This window comes from Lacerta agilis, chromosome 1 (assembly GCF_009819535.1).
Source record: "Lacerta agilis isolate rLacAgi1 chromosome 1, rLacAgi1.pri, whole genome shotgun sequence".
NCBI lineage: Eukaryota > Metazoa > Chordata > Lepidosauria > Squamata > Lacertidae > Lacerta > Lacerta agilis.
Genome location: NC_046312.1, coordinates 39,046,944 through 39,069,173, shown reverse-complemented (window position 1 = coordinate 39,069,173; position 22,230 = coordinate 39,046,944). Strand labels below are relative to the sequence as shown.

Genomic DNA, 22,230 nt, shown 5'->3' with positions numbered 1-22,230 from the left:
TCTGTCCCGGCTGCTGCCAACCTACCAGTTTGAAAGCACACCAGTGCAAGTAGATAAGTAGGTACTGCTGCGTGGGAAGGTAAATGGCGTTTCCGTGCACTCTGGTTTCTGTCACGGTGTCCCGTTGCACCAGAAGTGGTTTAGTCATGCTGGCCACATGACCCAGAAAGCTGTCTGTGGACAAATGCTGGCTCCCTTGGCCTGAAAGCAAGATGAGTGCCACACCCCATGGTCGCCGTTGACTGGTGTTAACCGTCCAGGGGTCCTTTATCTTTACCTTTACTTATTGGATTTGAATTGAAATTGTGTTCCACCCTTCAACCCAAAGATTACAGACAATCCAGCAGTGATTCAGTCCTCAGAAGCAGCCAGTACATATTGGGAAGGACTGGGACTTGGAGGATCAATGGGGGCTGATTGGGTGAGCAGGGCTTTGGGAATGGCAGAGGGATCAGACTCCATGATATCCCAATGTCCATCAACCTGGATTGGCTCACATTGACTCAAATTCTTTCCCAATTTTAGGAGAAACAGTGTGACTTAATCTGAACCAATTCATCTGAACCTGGGGAAGCTAGCCCATTTCTAAAAACAGGAACAACAACAACCATGGTTATATACTTACCGTTGTGGCATGGACAGGTATCTCCTGGTTCTGTTTTCTGGAAATAAAGTAAAATTATCAGTCATTTAAATACATAAAACAGGAACTGAGATAGCTCAGTAAAGTATGTGACTCAATCTCAGGGTCATTGGTTTTGCCCATGTTGGGCAAAAGATTCCTGCATTGCGCGAGGTTGGATTAGATCACATCTACAATTCTACAAATCTACAACTCTATAATTCTATGATTCTATGAGAGAATACTGTATAACACTGAAAGAATGATAAAGGGAAGCTTTGATGGATTGGTTGTTATCTGGAAAATATGAACTTTGGCACTTTTTCATAAAATGAAATCTGTGCTAGATAGAACTGTGAAAGGAAAATTACGCATGAATTCTATCTGTCAGTTAAAAGAGAAGGACATGATCAGAAAGCCCTTCTGCGCCTCAACTGCTTTAAATAAAAATAGGTATATGCTAAAGAGAAGGACTTGCAGCAGCATATAAATTTAAAAAGACAGTGTGTCTACAATATTTTGAATCAGAATACATCCCAGTAGATTGCATTTCAGCTGAAGTCTGTCATGTTCAATACCCCTGCATAATCAAAGCCATTTAACTACAGGATAGATAAATTTCTTGTTTATAGACTAAGGATTAGGGCACCATAAAATCCAAAGCCACAAAACTGCACAGAGTGAGTAGAAATCATTTTTAAATCCATGGACTCAAAAAAAAGAAAGAAAAGAAAGCAGTTTTAAAACAAAGTTAAGCCTAGAGGAAAATCAAACTTATATCTAACCTTTTTTGGAAACTATCAATCAGTTCCAAACCAGTACTGTAGTTAAAAGATGAGTGGAATTCAATTGGCATGCTCAAGCGACAATATATCATGTCTGCATTACTATTCTGTGTTCCAAATGTCTTATGGGTAACTTTTAAGCGAGGAGGACTGTCAATGTTCCCGTCAATTCTTGTTACCTGCAGTCAAAGGTTCATTAACAATTTTCTTATGAGACAAAAAAAGGAGCAGTTACACACACACACACACACAGAGAGAGAGAGAGAGAGAGTTTGACAGAGTAGCAAGTTTTTAAGATGCACAGAATACTTACTCCTTCAGATGTCCTGCCTCAAAAACAGTTTTGTACAAACCAAAGTTCTCAACAATTAACACAGCAAGGCTGTCGTCTTATACCCACTTACCCAAACTCAATGGGACTTCTGAACAGACATGTATTGTCTGTTTAAACATGTTCAAATTTGATTATAAAAGGGACCTTTGAAATGTATCTGTATACAGAATGTTAAGTAATCACTGGGTGTCTCATCAAACCATCTGCTTAAAAAAAAAGACTAATTGAATGGGGTAGTGAAACAGAGTAACAATATTACTTCTATCTTGCACACAGTTGGTGTTAAATACATCTTAATAGCAGGTTGTAATTGTGTCTGGGAATAAATTATTGAAATACAACCATTTTAATTTATCTAAAAGGAGTAATGCAGATAGAAGGAAATGAAAGTAAAGGGATTAACGTGAAAGCCTACGGGAACTGTCACTGATGCTGTATATATTCACAATAAGGTTATGTAGAAATAGCCTCCCTCACAGCAAGAAGTGAAGTTACAGGGAACCAGGCAGAGGGCCTTCTCGGTAGTGGCACCTGCCCTGTGGAACACCCTCCCACCAGATGTTAAGGAGATAAAAGGATTACACAACTTTTAGAAGACATCTGAAGGCAACCCTGTGTCTGGAAGTTTTTAATGTTTGACATTTTACTATGTTTTAAATATGTTCTGTAAGCTGCCAGAATGGCTGGGGAAATCCAGCCAGATGGGCAGGGTATAAATAATAAAATTATTATTAATTATTATTATTATTACTTCTGCAATGTAATTCTTAGCGACAAAAAGTATACGGGAACATGCCATGTCTCTTCTTACTATGCAGCATTACCTCAATATGAGGGTGGTCTTTTGGTACATTGACAAATGTTGGTAAACGTTTGCTGAACCACATAGCAACATCTCTGTTCATGTTGACAGCAAAAGGTTCAAAGCCTTCCTGTAGACCACACATTGTATAATACTTAAAGGTGCTGGCATCTCTCCCAAAGTTCATCCGTCCAATCTGAGACAGACCCAATGAGCATATGGGGACAAAACCTGAATCAATGAAACATGAATATGGAGTTAGGGAAATATATACATAGTAAACCCCAGAGCTGATTATTCTAAACCATAAGCTTACCATACTCTCAGAGAGTTTGGATTTGATATCCCGCTTTTCACTACCCGAAGGAGTCTCAAAGCGGCTAACATTCTCCTTTCCCTTCCTCCCCCACAACAAACACTCTGTGAGGTGAGTGGGGCTGAGAGACTCCAGAGAAGTGTGATTAGCCCAAGGTCACCCAGCAGCTGTATGTGGAGGAGTGGAGACACGAACCCGGTTCCCCAGATTACGAGTCTACTGCTCTTAACCACTACACCACACTGGTTCTCAGTGCAATCTCTTTTGGTTAAAGGGATGAATTTATTTATTTCTGATTAAATTTGTACCCACTTCATTAGAAACGGTAGCGAAGAATTTTGGGCAGCCACAAACACACACACACACACATAAATAGACATAACCCCCCCTTCCAGAAATGAAAGAATAATAAAACATTATATAAGTAGGGCATAGAAGACCTTCTGGGAAAAATTAGTCACCTAATCGACTTCTCTAATAATCAGTTACCAACTGTCAGATTGACATTTATTGTATAAAGAGCTGAAAGGATAAACAATTTATCCTGAACCACAGGAAAGCTTTCTTATAAACCTTTTTTATGGGGCTAATAACATTACTCTACATGAAAGCTTCCATAAGAAGCACAGGGATATGTTAAGGGGACCAGATCTTGTTAGGTCTGTAGCAGTTGGCAATACAAAACAACAAGAAACTAAAAGGCGCTTAGTGGAAATTTCATCCAAATAGTGGGAACAGAGAATGAACAAATAGTGCTTTTTCTGCTTAAAAGAAAAGAAAAAGAAAGCAAACAAAACAACTTAATGACTACTCTGAAAGCAGACTGTTCTGGAGGAAGGAACCAAAGGAAGGCAGTAGTTAAATGCCAGTGATTAAACAAATCTACTTCCAACAGAAAGAGCCAAGCCTATTCCTAATACTTTTATTATGAAGTATTTGGCTTTGCTAGCAGCTAGGCATTACACATGTTCCTTTTATTCATAAAAAGCTGGCAGCACAACTGATATAGCATCCCAGGCAGTCATTAATGCAAAATGTTAGTCAGAAAGAATGACAAATAGCACTAGCTACACGTGGCAACATACGCTAGTGGCATGATCTTGGCATTTGCCATCAATAACTTGTAACTGTGAATCCTAATGGTCTCTGATAGATTACAAAATTATCCATATGGATCACTGCCGTGCAACACTGTCGTTTTTTGTTTAATAAAAGCACGTTTAGGGATAGAGAAGCCCTACTGGTTATCATATATATATATATATATATCTGTATATATATTATATTCAAACATTACAAATGATTAATTTCAAGGACATGCTATTATTGAATCCCCCCCCCCCCAAAAAAATAGCAAGCTGCAAAATGCTGCCCGGGTTCAATTCCAATGGATTTGGGGTTCTAATGAGAAAGAAGAAGAAGAAGAAGAAGAAGAAGAAGAAGAAGAAGAAGAAGAAGAAGAAGAAGAGGAGTTTGGATTTGATATCCCGCTTTATCACGACCCGAATGAGTCTCAAAGCGGCTAACATTCTCCTTTTCCTTCCTCCCCCACAACAAACACTCTGTGAGGTGAGTGGGGCTGAGAGACTTCAGAGAAGTGTGACTAGCCCAAGGTCACCCAGCAGCTGCATGTGGAGGAGTGGAGACATGAACCCGGTTCCCCAGATTACGAGTCTACCGCTCTTAACCACTACACCACACTGGCTCTCCTTGGATCAGGCTTCATTCTGTTTCGTAATTAACTTAACACTAAAATTGTTAATTTGCTTACCATGGTCTCAGTTATGCACACCGGGTCAGGCCCTTTACCTATGATCAAGCCATAGGTGATAGATGTTTTATTCTGGGCAGGTTTGGTGTTTATCAGCACCACCACCAGACTAAGAAGTTTAAAGGTAAAGGTACAGGACCCCCTGACTGTTAAGTCCAGTCGCAGACGACTCTGGGGTTGCAGAGCTCATCTCGCTTTACAGGCCGAGGGAGCCGGCGTTCATCCACAGACAGTTTTTCCAGGTCATGTGGCCAGCATGACTAAGCTGCTTCTGGTGCAATGGAACACCAAAACCAGGGCAGCACAAGGAACACCGTTTACCTTCCCGCCGGAGCGGTGCCTATTTATCAACTTTCACTTTTTGGCATGCTTTCAAACTGGTAGGTTGGCAGGAGCTGGGACCGAGCAACGGGAGCTCACCCCATCGTGGGGATTTGAACCGCTGACCTTCTAATCGGCAAGCCCTAGGCTCGCTGGTTTAGACCACAGTGCCACCTGCTGATATTCTCAAATTCTGACATGATCCTGACGAAACAGAGGGAGCAAGGGTCTTGATGTAATCAGTCCTTATTGCCTCATCTGTATACCTGCATCTATGCCATACTTCCCCCTTCCTACTATCATAGGAATGGGAACCCAATTCCCCTCACTTCTGTCCCCAGCTCAGGCACATGTTTGCATTACCACTAACAGTGCCATGTTCATTGATCATGGTGATTATTTTCCCTTTGGGTCACTGTCACAGTCTTTTACTTTTGCATTGCATTTCTTTTTTACCTTTCTCCCCTATGCATGCATGTACACATGCACCACAAAAACCACATGAATATATATGTGTGTGTGCTTTCTAGTTTAGAATTACACTTCATCTGATGAAGCGGACTGTAGTCCACAAAAGCTTTTGCCTAATAAATTTGTTTTTCTTTAAGGTGCAGCAAGCTTCTTGAATGGAAATGACAGGTACGTTTCTTAATTAAGCTACTTCACTAAAGGCTGGGAAGGCTGATGGACAGCCAATGTCTATTAGTTAAAAAACTGAAATCTGAAGTTGCGGAACACCCCCAAAATTAATCATCTTTTTTGTACACTAAGAATTTAAAGTCTACAGCAAGATTCAGGTTTCTCGTTATTTCCTTTCAATTAGTAGCACTGTCCCAACAAAGAATTTGCTTACCATTATCTATTTCAAAGTCAGCAAAAGCAAGTTCTGAACCTTTATTGGTTATAAGCAACTCTCCATTCAGAGTAAATATCATTGATTTGTCATCTAGATTTATCATACAACCCACTACGTCTCCTGGTTGCCAATTTCGTCCAAAGAATCCACTCCCCTGGTGCCAACGTTGACCCTGAAAAACAAGCAGGTTTAAATGTGTGTGTCGGAACATATTCACTACAGAGAGAGGTAAAGGAAGATGAACAAAGAAGCAATTTTTGTCAAGACGGGAGCAGAATTGACTATTTATTTAGCACTCGAGCAATAAATTCAAAATGTCCCCAGAAGTCACACCTAAATATCAAGTGATGTATCTTTGTGTGTAAATGTGAGTTCATAATCAAAATAAATTTTTGAAACAGAGGATAAACAGGTAAGTAATCAGCTCCAGAAAATGCTGCCTGGATGCCAGCCACACTTTTGGTGATGCTTGTAGTAAACAGCTTAAGAGATGTTTTTTTAAAAAAACCCCAAACAATCAAGCGATATATGCATTTTGTTAAACAAATATTAAACTTGGACAGAAGACTGTGTGTGTGTGTGTGAACCCTATTTTTGTAGCAGTTGTTTTACCATAGCTATTAGCTACAGACCTAACTACTTAATTTTATTATCAAATGTACCAACCTTGCTGCCTTCAAAGACAAATGCTTGGTCATCAGCACCCAATTCTATGTCAGGCCGACAGCCTGGCCTTGCCCACCCAACACGCATATCTCCTCCTGTTACAGCTTCAAATTCAAAATACCACTTCCCAGTCTTAACTGCGTAAGACTGCTCTACTCTGAAGAAACGTATCTTGTCAATGCTCACTTTTTCTACTGTTTGGTCAGCTGTGAAAGACAGAAGAAAGCAAAAAAAAACACACCAAAAACCTAAGTTAGTTTAAACAATATTCCAGTATTTTTGTAGCTTTAGTTTAGAGGCGCTAAAGCAACCTTTGGAGCAATCCCTCATTGAACTGGGTCTTGCTCTCTCTCCTTGGGTGCTTCGTGTCCTCGTGCCTTGACTCCCTGCTGCTCCAAGCCTAAAAGGCTTTACTTTGGGAAGGGAGATGTGTAGTGCATAACACATTGCTTCCTCTACACAGGAGAGGTTCCTCCTCTCCCTCTCGCAAGGTAAGGGTGTTTTTGTCATGGAGAAGAGCGGGGTAGGAGCAGTTTTGAGTGTGCATCAGTCACTCAAGTTTCTGAGTGATCGACACGCAGATTTAAACATGCATTTTTTAATAGGTTGACTGTCGGGTTTAAACAACATTCCTGTTGACATAATTGGTTATTGAATCTTCTACATTTCTCTGCTTTTTGAGTGCTAAACAGGGCAGAAGAATGAGAGAATGTGTGAACCAGTGCTTGCAACATCTAGTTCAATCCACATGTAGCTGAAAAATGAGAATACTTTTGGGAAGATGAAATAGGTGAGACAGATGGCAAAGCACGTTAGAAATACTACAGCAATTGTTCCTAATAACACAGCAAGACTTGCCTATTTCTTGATCTGGTGGTTCAATGTTATATCCATAACCAGCAAAGGTGCGGACAGCTTCACGAAGGCTATCTCTGTTTGATTTTTTTGTACGCTCATCTAATAATATATATGGCACCAGCCGGGGATTTCGTTTGTTTTTGAGATCCTAAAAAAGGTACGGATAAGAAATGTAGGATTCGGGTTATAGATTCTTTCTGCAAAATTAAATTAAATTAAATTAAATTAAATCTAGATATAAACACAATAAATAAAAGGCAAGCAAAACATGGAAGCATCACACTACAGATTTGTCTGACTTTAAGATTCCACTCAAGGCCAATGCAAGTCCATTTCCAGTCATAAAGATCTTTTTTAGCAATAGATTTGCTGAATGATTATACTATCATAGCTGGGTTATCACAGGCTTTCAGACAAACACAGCAGTCATTGAGGAAGACAGGTTTTTCAAGAATTAAGTGTATAACCCAGCAGTGGAACTTTAAATTAAGCATAACCCTCATCCTAACGCCACCCAAATATTATTTAAATTATCTTTACCTGCTGAATGCCGTATGTCCACCCTTGTTTTATTCTGTCTTTTGCCCAGACGTTATGTGCATTCTCTGCAAGTTTGTCAACCAACACTTCTTGCGAAGGCAGCAATTTCACTTCAGAAAGATCTAGAGGTGCTGGCTTATAGCCATTTGACATCATGTAACTATAAACCAGCAGAAATGATAGAGGGTTACTTTTGGAGCTAGAATCATTGTGTTTTAGCCACTCAGCTATACGTTTCAACCAAATGTAACAAACAATGTGCTATGAGAGGAGGTGTTAAATACATTACAGTGAAATATCCTTCCTATTACTGTATACAATTAAATAAACGGTATGAACTATTTGGAATGCCCTGTATCTAGGTGAAGACAGGGCCGAAATGATCCATGATATACAGCTGCCGACTGCACCATTCCAGATATTCTCAAGCACTCTGGTGATGTGCACTGGTTATGGGCAATAAATAAAGTCTATGCTGCCAACAGGCAAACAGACTAACAAGCTTGGGTGAAAAGCACCTCTGAGGAATGCCCCCCCCCCCTTTACAGGCTTTTTTTTTTGCTTTTTAAAGAAACTCTGGGTGGATCTACACACAGGAAAAAAATGCTATAAATGAGTCAGAAATTAAATCATTATAACAAAAGGGGGGAAACGCAGTGGAAAATCACATAGAATTTTTCTTTACTCTCCATCGCCATCTGGTGTTGCATGCTTATAATGCATTCAAAACACTGTTTTTTTTACTATTGTAGCTGAGTTCTCTGGCACTTGGAGACTTAGGGAAGTTAAACAGGAAAAAAATGATTTTATTTTATAACAAAATTGGTAAATCAAAAGATGCATTGGGAGGTAGAATTCTTTCAAGAAACAGTAAACTCTGTGTGTATTCAGAAGATGTAACAGGCTTCTAAACAAGATGGTAAATGTACAGCTTATTCTTCTTTAGTTCCTTAAAATTAACACAGAGGTGTTACTGCTAAGGTCTTAATACTTGGGTTCTGAAACAAGGTGGTATTTTCGGTTTCCCAACCTTCTATAAAGGATAAGCAGCTCTTCAATAAGTTCAAAATTTATGAATCTACCGTATATTGCTAAAAGAAAAGTATGAAGCATTTCCAACCAGCAGTTTACAAATAATTATCACATAAACAACACATGAAATCAATATGCAGTCATTACAGTTATAAACAAACTTACTTTTTTGGAAGTTTGATTTTCTGAAGATCTTCCTCTGCTCCTGGATTAATGTGAACAACATGGCACCCAAGGGCCAAAAGCGTTCTATAAAAATAAAAGTGAGTTGTAAAAATGAAATGCAATATCCACCAGGGTGCTTAAAACAACAAAAGAGACTGGGGCTAGGGGAGGAGAGGAGAGTCCAGTCCCACAACTCCCAACACTCTCCTTACAAAACTGCTGCTTGTTTGTTTTTAACTGGTGTTGGTTTTGCTTGTCAGTTTGTTTTGTTTGCTGGTTGCATTTTGACTTGTTTTGGGGTTTTACTTTCATTTTGTACTGTGTCGATTTTGAGTGAGCTGTCATGTGAATGTTTATAGAAAGGCAGAGTATAAATTCATTAATCATCATCATCATCATTATGTGCTTTAAAAAAAAATGTGGTCCAGCGTGGTTTCTCCCTTTGCCTTGTATGATTTTTATCCTTTTATCCCTAGCCCCACAAGACTGCAGCAAGCTGAGATAGGATAGATAGCAACATGGGGGTGTGTCTTATTTAAAAAAAATTTTTGGGATGATCCCATGCATGGGATTTGTTCATGCTGAAGGTCTGGTTGCTATATATGCATGGGGAGTCAGCTCTTCCTTAAGTCGGCAAGGGAAATGACCCTAAGGGTTTTGCTTTCCCTTGTTGTATGTGGCTTAGCCTGCCTATCCAAACCATTTCCGGCTACTGATTCTATGATACTAAGTATTTTTCTATCCATGTGCCATCAAATCTACTTATGCCAGATTTTAGTCTCTATTGTTCACGCTGATTAATACGTGTGTGGATAATGGCCCTGCCTCAAACCAACTCCAAAACTTCCAGATATATGCTTCTCTCAATAAAATAGCCAACTCTTTTTATGAGTGTTATAAACTGTGCTACACATTTGCAACGTAGCAGTTCCTACCCACAGTCATATTTAGAAGAAGCACATTGATAAAAAATATTATTTTAGAATGGTTATGCCAAATGTTAATAATAATAATAATAATAATAATAATAATAATAATAATAATAATAGTTTTATTATTTATACCTCGCTCATCTAGCTGGGTTTCCCCAGCCACTCTGGGCAGCTTAAAGCATATATGTAATTCCCCAGCTCAAAAATTATAGAGATTTTAAGTTTGTGGACGCAGTGGAATTTACTTCTGAGTTCACACACATAGGATTCTATTTCATCCCATTTTAATGTGTATAATGTATTGAGACAGTGGTAACTTACTTTAAAACAAAAACATTTGAATTATATTTGCTAGTTATTACTATGGCCATAAACCAACAACGTAAAAGTTATTCTTTTCCTGTGTCCAGGGCAGCTGTCTACCAGCTCTATTTGGTGCACCGACTGAGACCCTACCTGCCCACAGACTGTCTCGCCAGAGTGGTGCATGCTCTGGTTATCTTCTGCTTGGACTACTGCAAAGGACTCTGTGTAGGGCTACCTTTGAAGGTGACCTGGAAACTACAACTAATACAGAATGCGGCAGCTAGACTGGTGACTGGGAGCAGCTGCCGGGAACATATCACAGTAAAAGATCTTTACTGGCTCCCAGTACGTTTCCAAGCACAATTCAAGGTGTTGCTGCGGACCTTTAAAGCCTGAAATGGCCTCAGCTCAGTATACCTGAAGGTACGTCTCCACCCCCATCACTCAGCCTGGACACTGAGGACCTCCTCCAAGGGTCTTCTGGTGGTTCCCTCACTGCGTGAAGCGAAGTTACAGGGAACCAGGTAGAGGACCTTCTCAGCCACCCCTGTGGAACACCCTCCCATCAGATGTCAAGGAGATAACAAACTTCAAAACTTTTAGAAGACATCTGAAGGCAGCCCTGTATCTGGAAATGTTTAATGTTTGATGTTTTATATGTGCTGCAAGCCTCCCAGAGTGGCTGGAGAAACCCAGCCAGATGGGCGGGGTATGATGATGATGATTCCTTTGTCATGCTATCATTGCTACTATAAATAATGTGTATTTCCAACATCATATATAGGCCATTAGATTTTATATTATATAATTTCACTTTCCACTAAAAAATTAATAACATGTAAATTAAAAAACAGAATTTTATACCACAGCAAGAATTATCTCAGTGTCCACATTTTATGGGCTGCTTTTCTCCACTTTAATTCAACCTTCTACCAAACACTGAAGCTCAGTGTCTAATGAACTGAGGCAGAGTAGAGGAACGGAAAATGCTAGAAGCCCTCCTTAAAAGAAACTGAATCCCAGGTAGGACTCTGACATGGGAGATCAGGAGGCAAAATGTTTTATTTTCCATTCAATATAATTATACATAACTCCAAAAGGGACTAATCATACTGCTTGTTTCTAAATTTGTAGCAAGAATGAAAGGATGCAATGACATAGTATTAATTCCCTTCTGCTCCTCATATGCCTTTAGAGTGCACAGACATATATATATATATATATACATACACACACACACACACACACACACGTACACGTACACAGACATGTATATATGAAACCCACTTTCCAAAACAATGACAACACATAGAGTTCTCCTGTAGAATTAGACTATATATTATAGTGGTTTTTTAATTCTTCCATTTCATAACTCACTTCAGGGTTTCTGTTGACATTTGAAGGTTATAGTTCTTCTCTGTTTCAGGTAGTTTTGAAAATTCCACCAGACAAGGGTGTTGTCTTTTGTTATCATCTCGTATCTATAATGTAAAATACAAGAGAGACTGTATGGAACCATAGACCCATGGCAGCCCAACAGATAGTTTAGGAAACCTTCCAACACAAGTCTTTAACTAGTACAGAGCAATCTAAACAAGGAGCTAGCTAGTTGCAGAGCAGTGGATTTTCCACAGCGTTTAAAGTCCTGCAGGTTCTTGCCAGCTAGGAAAGAAGGTGGAAGACTTTTTGTCCCTTTTTTGCTACACCATTTCCAGGCTGGTATAGCTGAGGGGCCCTGAGATTGTTTTCCTTGGGAGAATCACAGGGCTTAAGATCCAGCAGTGTCCAAGCTTCCAGAAACCCTGCTTCACAGTGACCTGTCACTATTAAGAGATTATAGCTGTGCAGAAAACACCTATGTGGTATATGGACTCCTAGCAAGAGATCTTGGCATGAGGCTTGCCTTCATTACATATCTTTAGGCAGCAGGTGAAAATATTTCTCTTTGGCTAATTAGCATTCTATGTCCTTTGACATGTGTTTGTGAAAACCAGGTTATTGGTTTGTTTTGGCTTTTGTTCTTGTTCTTATTATGTGTTTTGTGTTCTCATTTTGTATTTTTATGCTGTGAACCACCTCATGATCTTCTTATGGTATACAATAGGGACGCAGGTGGCGCTGTGGTCTAAACCACTGAGCATCTTAGGCTTGCCGGTTGGAAGGTCGGCAGTTCAAATCCCCACAACGGGTTGAGCTCCCGTTGCTCTGTCCCAGCTTCTGTCAACCTAGCAGTTCGAAAGTATACAAGTGCAAGTAGATAAATAGGTACCGCTGCAGTGGAAAGGTAAATGGTGTTTCTGTGCGCTCTGGCTTCCATCACAGTGTTCTGATGCACCAGAAGCAGTTTAGTCATGTTGGCCACATGACCCAGAAAAGCTGTCTGTAGACAAATGTTGGCTCCCTCAGCCTGAAGTAAGATGAGCGCTGCACCCCATAGTTGCCTTTGATTGGACATAACCATCCAGGGGTCCTTTACCTTTTACAATTGTAATAAATAATAATAATTTTGAGGCCTTTCCATTGGCTACCACCAGCAGCATGACTTCCAGCAGTAGCTTACTGCCCATTTGGACAGAACTGGAGCCTCCCCACAACACCAGTGCTCCTCTCTACTTTGTTGTTCAGTCGTTCATTCGTGTCCGACTCTTCATGACCCCATGGACCAGAGCACGCCAGGCACGCCTGTCATTCACTACCTCCCGCAGTTTGGGCAGACTCATGATAGTAGCCTCTCTACTAGTTGGAACCTAATATCTGTGGAATAACCACCCTCATATAACAAACACATTTAAGCCTAATTAATGCATGAAGACCATAGAGTAAGCTGTCCTGCCAGGGTTAGTTCATTTTGGGAGGATTAGGTAATCAAGCCTTTGTCTCGTCATCCCCCCACCCTTCTACCTGAGCTTGCTGCAGCTCAGATCACATGGCTCTTACAAGCCATTCCTGTGTCCCCATACCAATAATTTAGGAACTTTCACCACTGTAACTAAGTTAAATATGCAAGATTAAAAACTTTAATATGTAAGATTAAAAACATGTTGGTTGTATAAATGACATGGAAATTATGTTGCAGTATTCCATATTATTCCATATACAAGTAAATGTATAAACATCCTATTTCTTCTATTAAACTAGGGGGTTTTTTATTTTAAAAATGGCGGAATACATAATCAGCATCTTCCACACGACACCACTTTAACCAATGGTGTGTCATATTCTGGAAGGAAAGAAGGCAGGCCTTATTTTGTAGCTACAATGATTTTTCAGTATTTCAACCTTGTAAATAGACCTTGTAGAGCTTTCACTGCCATCTGCTATGATTGTGGTTCTTTGTAACTTCTCCAGGGTCTTCATGCACAAGGCTCTTTTCTCCACATTAGAATTACTCTTAAATTGTACCTTGCCATAAGTCCAGCCAAGTTCTATTTTATTCATTCCCCAGAGTTCATGGATATTTTCAGCAAGCTTGTCTCTGATCTTCTCAAGATGGAAAGGCAAAGCAATCTAGAAGAAAATAGGTAAGTTTTAAATGAGACAAAAAAAATTAACAGTGATATCCTCTGTGTGTTTTATTAATAATCAGATAGCAAGTAAAAAATATGCATCATAGGAGTGGTGTGCTACAAAAAAACTGCTCTGATAAATTACATATTCATACTGAGGTTTTCAATTAAACATACCTGGCTGGTGTCAATTGGACAAGGGATAAAATTAGTTTGGGAGAGAAATTGTGTGGTACCAAGCAAATCTCTAACTCCATCCAAATCTCTCTTATATTCTTTAACTGGTTCCAGTTTCATCTTCTCTTTTGGAAGCAAAGCTTCATAGCAAGGCACATAGCCAGCAGGAGGTAGAAACTTGAACTCTCCATGGCGCCCACCCATCAAGAAACGTACCCTGTACAATTGCAAATGGAACAAGCATAATATTTCAAGAGGGTGAATTTTTAAAAAGCAAATAAAATAACAGGGGGTCTCATTTGATGATATAAATGTTATCGTTAAACATTAATTCCTGTACGGGAACGCCCAAATTAATTAAGCAGCAATTGCAGTAAAGAAAAGCATACTTCTTTAAGTTTCCCCTTTATTCATTGGAAAGTTAATTTCTAACATTAATTTCTAACAGCTGGAAAACTTTTTTACAGATGATAAATGATATGTGTCTATGGCAGAATATTCAAATGCAATCAAGTAAACTAAGGACAAAAGTCCATGTGTGGTACTCAGTTACTAATACTTAGACTCACTGAAATAAATGAAGATGGGTAACATGATTGCCGAAGAATTGATGCTTTTGAATTATGGTGCTGGAGGAGACTCTTGAGAGTCCCATGGACTGCAAAAAGATCAAATTTATCCATCCTTAAAGAAATCAGCCCTGAGTGCTCATTGGAAGGGCAGATCCTGAAGTTGAGGCTCCAGCACTTTGGCCACCTCATGAGAAGAGAAGACTCCCTGGAAAAGACCCTGATGTTGGGAAAGATGGAGGGCACAAGGAGAAGGGGACGACAGAGGATGAGATGGTTGGACAGTGTTCTCGAAGCGACTGGCATGAGTTTGGCCAAACTGCGGGAGGCAGTGGAGGATAGGGGTGCCTGGTGTGCTCTGGTCCATGGGATCACGAAGAGTTGGACACGACTGAACGACAACAACAACAACAAGTTGCAATTCAACAACCTTTGTTAAAGCAACTTTACAATAAGTGAAAAAAACAACTTTTCTCCAGCATATAATTCCCTGATAAGGCTCAATTCTTCTGTTTATTATTGTTATTACCGGTTTCTACTGATTTATTGATTTGTTTGTTGCCTGTATAGGATATTCTGTTTCTTAATGCTTGGTGTTTTGTTGTGTTTTTAAATACGCTGTAAGCTGCCCTGAGTGGCTGGGGAAACCTAGCCAGATGGGTTGGATATATTATTATTATTATTATTATTATTATTATTATTATTATTATTTACAATGAAGCAACACTGCAGTCCTTTTCTCCCAGTCAAGGTTCATATGATGTCTGGGTGAGGCAACACTCTCACACTGCACCTTCGAATTGCAGGCTGTAGGGTCATCCAGCACCTGATAGCCACTGTTTTATTTCATCTTTATCCTCCACATCCCCTTCCAGCACTTGAGCAGTGTCTCCCCTTCCCCAAATGCACTCCACAAATTCACAAAAACGCTTTCTTTCCCCCTCACAATCCTTCCATTCCTTCCCCTACTGCCCTCATGGCCTGTCACAAGGGTCTCTTTCCCAACATTCCAATTCCCTTGGCATGTAGGTTGTTTTGCTTGAGCCAGTAAGTTGGCGACGCGAGTATAATCAAGGTTGTATGTGTGTATGTTGTGCCAAACAGGGTGACCAAGGCTGTTTCAGTGCCCAAACTGGGTCTCAGACAAGACTGAAATGGATCTAGATAATCTGCATCCTCCAGGTGTGCCTGCAACTAGCTGGCCACCACCATCTCATTCATCTTGCCTAGGAAGGATTGGATGCTAGTTTTCTGAAACCTCTGGCTCCAGGAAGGACCTCTTCAAGAGGGACTGTACCACACCTCTTTCAAGGCACAACTCCCTCTTGAAGTGAGGCATTGCCCACATCCTGGACCCATCCAGTCAACCCTCTCCTACTAGATTTTAAAAGCCATGATGGGTGAGGATCAAGAGAGCATGTATCTGGCAACACCACTGCAAGCACTCTTTCTACAACCTTGGGCTGCAACGAGTGAAGCTGATAGCACAAGCTGTAATTTGATGGTGCTCTGGGGAACTCACACAAGCCTGAACCAATAGTGGCATCAAGTTCAGCATGGATCCCAGCAATTTCGCCTTCAATGTGATATGCAAATTTTTTATCGCAGGCTATTGAGTGGCCTGTTGGTTAATGGTGCCACACTGGTTTGGACTTGTTGGATTACCACTCTAAGCAGATCTACTGGGCAATTCACTGAGGATGCAACAGAGGCGAAAAATTATGTTTTCTTTACTGCCATCATTTCCATGTGGTAGGAAGAGCTATGCCAGGCATAGGCAAACTCGGCTCTCCAGTTGTTTTGGGACTAGAACTCCCATCATCCCTAGCTAACAGGACCAGTTGTCAGGGATAATGGGAGTTGTAGTTCCAAAACATCTGGAGGGCCGAGTATGCCTATGCCTGAGCTATGCATTCATACTTCTATTCCTTCACTGGGACTTATAACCACTGCACTCTAAATGATGGCCAGCCTGCTTCAATGCCTGGAGCTGCTCAGTAAACCAATGAGCCTCCCAGACTCCCCATGGCTCGAAAGGTCACTTAGAAGTGATTAAGTCAATTGCCCTTTGCATTTCACTATTCCAAAGTGAAACTAGGGCTTCAACAGTAGCACCCACTATACTGCCTAGAAAATACCCCTGAGTGTCCAGAAATACCTCGGATTTCATCAGTCTCTGTGGGTGGATCAATCTAACCAAGCAACACACACACTCATATGTGTGGGTGGGTGGGTGTCAGTCACAGCCAATCCAAAGTTCACCAGGGAAGTAATCCTTCCATGACAATGGGCAATATACAACTGGGTCCTTCGTAATGATGTCTGAAGTGAATACCAGATCTAGGGTATGATCTACAGTATGTGTTGGATGGTTTCCAGGGCAGCTGTGAGCTCTTAAACTGACCCGGACAAGTCAGCATCAACATGGATAATGAAGTCCTCCAGAACCAGTCTTGGGATTCTCCAACACCAAACCAGAGACTGCCTCCACCAGCTCGGTCACAGCGGTGGCTGGACAGTGGGAGGGATGGTACAACAACAAGATTCCCCATTCTGGCTCTACAGTACTGTACTGTTTTCTTTCAATCAGCAATAAAGTAGCAGATGCAAAGTGAGCAGAGGTTCTGACACTGACATGTTATCATCAACTACAAGTTCATTTGAGAAGTACAAGACTACTGAGTCAACATTTATTCAAATAGTTATACACAATATTTAACTAATATAGATTATCAGTTCACTGCTGAACTGACACAAATTATAATAGCATTCATTTCAACACATTTTGTTAGGCCTTTTCTCCAACTGCCTGAGCAGCTGCGATGACATCTCTAGCCATTTTACATAATTTTCCCAGGATGAGTTTCAGGAATATGTCAAATGCCTAATATTGTTTTTTTTCTGTGACACAGTGTGAGTTTTCAGATACAGGCAGCCCTGCAGCACCACTATTTAACACACCACCTGTTCAATTACAAAGAGCACCAACCATTTATTTCAAAGATGTTGACTTTACATGTCAACACATCTGGACCCTTGAGCTTCATGAACCCCCTCTTAGCAAGAAGTAGATGAATCTGCTAGCGCTAACTTCATTTTAGCCTTGGGTCTGTATCTCTGCAATCAATGCGTTTATATTCAAATTTATATATTCTCAGACAGATGTGCTTCAAATATTAAGAAACTGCTTTGTTTTATATGTGAGACATAATGGTATGTAAGGAAATTGAACATACCTTTACAGTACTACTACTACTACTACTACTAATAATAATAATAATAATAATAATAATTTATTATTTATACCCCGCCCATCTGGCCGGGTCTCTGCAGCCACTCTGGGCGGCCTCCAACAAATACCAAAATACAATACAAAGTCACAGTTTAAAAACTTCCCTAAACATATATTCCCTACTTATATTATGATGTAACTGAACTCCTTTTCAACACAATTCAATATACAACTTCATCATCACAAAATACATTTATGACTGAGGCAGGATTTTAATGTTTTCAGAATTATGTTCTGCTTTGTGAAGTAGGGATTCAACAAGTGAGTGCCATCAGTGGAAGTCTCGTGGAAAGACTTCAGATTGTGTGCCAGGGCTTTCCCCCCTCTCCACCCCCATGAAATTGTCTCCTGTGGAACCCAGTTCCATAGTTGTATCTATCCACTATGTGAATAAATACTCTATCTGTCCTGAATCTTCCAATATTCAGTTTCATCGGGTGACCATAAGTTTTAGTGTTATGAGAAAGGAAGAAAAATGTTTCTCCATATCATGCATAATTTTATAAAACACTATCAAACAGGTAATCAGTGCAGTTCTATCACAATGTGTGTTACATAAGCCCTCTCAGTTGTGCCTGTAAGCATTTTGGCATCCAAATACTGCACTAGTAGCAACTTCCGAATTATCTGCAAAGAATCCTTACTTTCAGCACAATATTCAATATTCCTCTTTTCAGGAAGATTTGCATAATCTCGTACTTTCAAACTGTTTTCTAACCATTTCAAACAGATTTGCAAATCTGTGGTTTATTTAAAACACACTTACTAGGAATTAAGCCCCATTTAACATAGTAGGTCTAACTTCCGAGTCAGCATGCTTAGGAATCCTCTGCATGTTCACTTTTCAGACAACCTTGAAAAGAAGTCTACAATTTTTTACTCACCTGCCCTTGCATAGTGAAAATAATCTTCCACGCATGAAAAGAATGAAAGGAAGTTCCAGTTCTTTACAAAAAAAATATTCCTCTTTGCTCACATGGAGTGCATCTTATCTGCCATAGGCAAGTAGTTGTTTACAATTCTAGGTTTTCAGGTCTCATTTAATCCATACACACATTCAAGCTCTTCAAGAAAATCTGACAATTTTAGGCCATATCACTGCAAATCCTGTTTTTGGTAGTTTATCCCACTGTGGTTGAAATGGTTAAACTGCATGGGAAAAGAGCCTGAAGGAACTGCTTGTCTCATTTTAGCTTTGGTTGGGTTTCAAATAATCACCCACATGGGAACTTGAACATATTACTCAGGCTTCATAAACTTATTTTTGAGATATATAGTTTACCAGCAGCAAATTTACTACTTCATTTTCCTGTATAAAGCCATTTGGATGAAGTAACACATATGTAAAGATCTTAACAGATACCATAGTAGATAAGATTTGCTGAAAAATACTGGAGATTTGTTTTTTCTTGAGTTGATTCAGACAAATGGTTTCTAAGGTGGAAATGAAGTGGCAAAGCCACCACATACAGACTTCACTGGCACATGAAAGAATCCTTGGGCTGATTCATATATTTGTTTGTCACCGAGAGTCACAGACTGTCTGCCTAACTACTTAGTAGATGAAGAGTCAACAAAATGATTTACCCCAATCCTTTGAAATGTTCTTCACTCCTCTGTGTTTCTGGGATTCAGTTTCTTCTAGGTTTACCTCAGAGATGATCTACAAACGCAGGAAGTCTTCTCTGTCTTCTAACAGTTTTTCCAAAATATTTTGATTCATCTCTTAGTTTCCCTTTCATGCAGATTCTAGTGTATGTTACTATTTATTTATTTATTTATTTATTTATTTATTTATTGTCACATATTAATTAATTATCCTGCCTTTCAGCTCCACAATGGAGGCCCCAAAATGACAAACCACCTCAAGAAAACTTTTATGAATATCGGCAGTAACAGAGGAAAGATACAGAGGAAAATATAATATACAAGAGCAGGAAGAGAATCGAATATTAAAGCATCGCAAGTAAATAATGAACTCACTGAAATAAAGTCAATCTAAAGAAACACATTTTTAATTTGCACCTGAAGACATACAGAGAAGGGACCTGACAAAATTCTTAGGGCAATATTGTCCATAACTTGGGTGTCACTATCAAGAAAGCCCTGTCCATCAAACCCACCAATCAGACCTCAGCTGTAGATGGAACGTACAGTCTTCTCTGAAGACTGAAGTGTGTGAACAGGTCCAGTTGGGACAAGATAGTCTTCAGATATCATTGTCCCAAACTGTTCAGAGCAAAGGTAGGTAACATTGTGCCCTCCAGATGTTGTTGGGTTACAACTCCTATCCAATACAACTCTTGGACCAATGGCTATGCTCACTAGGGCGATGGGAGTTACAAACAAACAATAGCTGGAGGTCACTACCTTGACTATCACTGGTTTAGTAAGTGGCTGTATTTTTTTTTAAAGGAGGGATTTTTGAAATGATTATTATATAAAAATCATATTCGAGCTTGGAAAAGGTACCTAGTCAACACCTCTGTATTGTTTTATGCAACTAAGCAGTGAAGTATAAGTCATACTGATACATCACTGTTCCTTAAATATTTTTAGGTGAGACGAGAGTATGACCTCTTGTTGCTGCTGCCAACAAAGATCTCAGTTAATGCCAAGTGTGGTGCTATGTGTAGACACTTATCCATTGATAAATGACAGAGACCTAAATCATTCCACATAGGTCATGGGAGGGGGAAAAATCATTAAATAAAAGTGGCTTCCCTCAGTGCCAACCTGGGAAGAGTTCAAACCAAAGACAAGAGGTGTCAAAGACTCTATATTTCATTGTCCATTATCTATGAGTCAGGGTTTCGACATAAAATTGTTTTTCTCTTTAGGACTGACAGCTGCAAAGGACCTCAGGAGAAGGATGCCATGACCGCATTTGGCAGCATTCAGTAAAACAGCCTGGCAAAACACAAACTGTTTATCTGAAAGAAGGGTCTACTTACTTGACACCAGCTGAGAAGCTCACCACAGGGAAAAAAAGTCCATCCGTGTTGAAGTTCTCAAACATTCCTTGCACAGGCTGCCCATTAATGCGGAAAGAAATGCTGGGTGCCCCTAAATCCAAGCAGCAGCTGACCACGTCCTCAGATGCTAGCAAATGCTGATTGACAGATGCCACCGCTCTGGGCACTCGACCTAATAAGCAGGCATTCACAAAAAGACAAGTTTTTGACTTTGAAACTATATTTGCAAAGACTTATGTGATTATTATTTTTTGGTGGCATTTCAAAGCTCATTGTTTTCTTCCGAACTCAAAATATAACTTTGCTTAAAATAAAAGAACTTCCTCAAATGACCTTGCTCCTTCATTTCTCTTGCATAGGCTTCTAATTTAATAGGCAAACAAATGAGATGTATGATCAAAGCTCATAAATTAGAGAACAATGCTTAAACAAAGCAAACATCCACAGCTGGAAATTATGTCCTTCTGTTTTGGCCTACACATTCTGACATGTACACACTTTGTGATGTTTAAGCAATTTTTTATCTTCTGCTCTTGCCTTATTTCATTATTTGTCAAAAAACAATAATCATTCTTCTTCAGCCCTTCATATTTCTTATCCTTGCTGCTCCACCCACCTCCTTTTTTATTCTGCTTATTTATGCTTTGTTACTGTATTTTTATCATTACATGGCTTTTCTTGTAAAAACCAATGTGAGATATTGAAAGGAAGAGCAGTATAGATATTTAATAAATAAATATAGATCATGATGCTCTTGCATAAAGAGCTTTTCTGTAACAAAACATAGCATATAAGTAAGACTTCAACTAATTGTGAGGAAAAGAGTATTAATGTTTCAGTAATATGCACTGAACAGAACATCCTCATCAGGCATGAACAGTATATTTCTATTCATACAAGAAGTTCAAAACTTCAGTATAATGCCACTTCATTCTGTATTGTCTATGTCCCATAATCTTCTACAGAGATTTTTGAAATCTTTCTAAATTGAGGCTATATATCAAATATATTTTTCTGCTCGAATGAATGTTACTAATTATAGTAAAAGCAAAAATGTATTTTTGAATTATGGCTTGGAGAGCACAGTCTAATACAAAGAAAACTCATTATCTCCTTTCTTGTTATTCAATTTCAAATAGCATGCACTTTTAAAATGCTCAATTTTCCATTTGATTTAACACAACAAAGGAGTTCTCCTATACAACTCCCATGAATTTAAATTGGGTTTGCATGTGGAATGTAAGCACAGCTCTTGAGTAAAACAAAACAAAACAAAACAAAACAACCTAGCCTAACACATTTTAAAGGCTCCACATCCAATGTTCAGGTCATATTCTGAGTGGACCAATTTAAATCAATGAACTGACATTGGATATCAATTTAATTCTTTTGTGCCTGCTGCTAG

The 22,230-nt window shown here is 39.5% G+C and overlaps 1 protein-coding gene across 1 annotated transcript in view; it reads right to left on the bottom strand.

The window, feature by feature from the left end:
- Positions 1 to 22,230, bottom strand: part of RYR3 (ryanodine receptor 3) — a 269,478-nt gene that overhangs the window by 135,929 nt on the left and 111,319 nt on the right. The window contains exons 19-30 of the mRNA XM_033144894.1: positions 20,805 to 20,997; positions 13,990 to 14,206; positions 13,709 to 13,813; positions 11,684 to 11,787; positions 9,069 to 9,152; positions 7,872 to 8,031; positions 7,332 to 7,479; positions 6,474 to 6,679; positions 5,805 to 5,979; positions 2,566 to 2,774; positions 1,408 to 1,586; positions 626 to 662 (exon numbers count right to left, since the gene is read on the bottom strand). Of these exons, the coding sequence (XP_033000785.1) occupies positions 626 to 662; positions 1,408 to 1,586; positions 2,566 to 2,774; positions 5,805 to 5,979; positions 6,474 to 6,679; positions 7,332 to 7,479; positions 7,872 to 8,031; positions 9,069 to 9,152; positions 11,684 to 11,787; positions 13,709 to 13,813; positions 13,990 to 14,206; positions 20,805 to 20,997 (1,817 nt within the window). The remainder of the gene's footprint in view (positions 1 to 625; positions 663 to 1,407; positions 1,587 to 2,565; positions 2,775 to 5,804; positions 5,980 to 6,473; positions 6,680 to 7,331; positions 7,480 to 7,871; positions 8,032 to 9,068; positions 9,153 to 11,683; positions 11,788 to 13,708; positions 13,814 to 13,989; positions 14,207 to 20,804; positions 20,998 to 22,230) is intronic.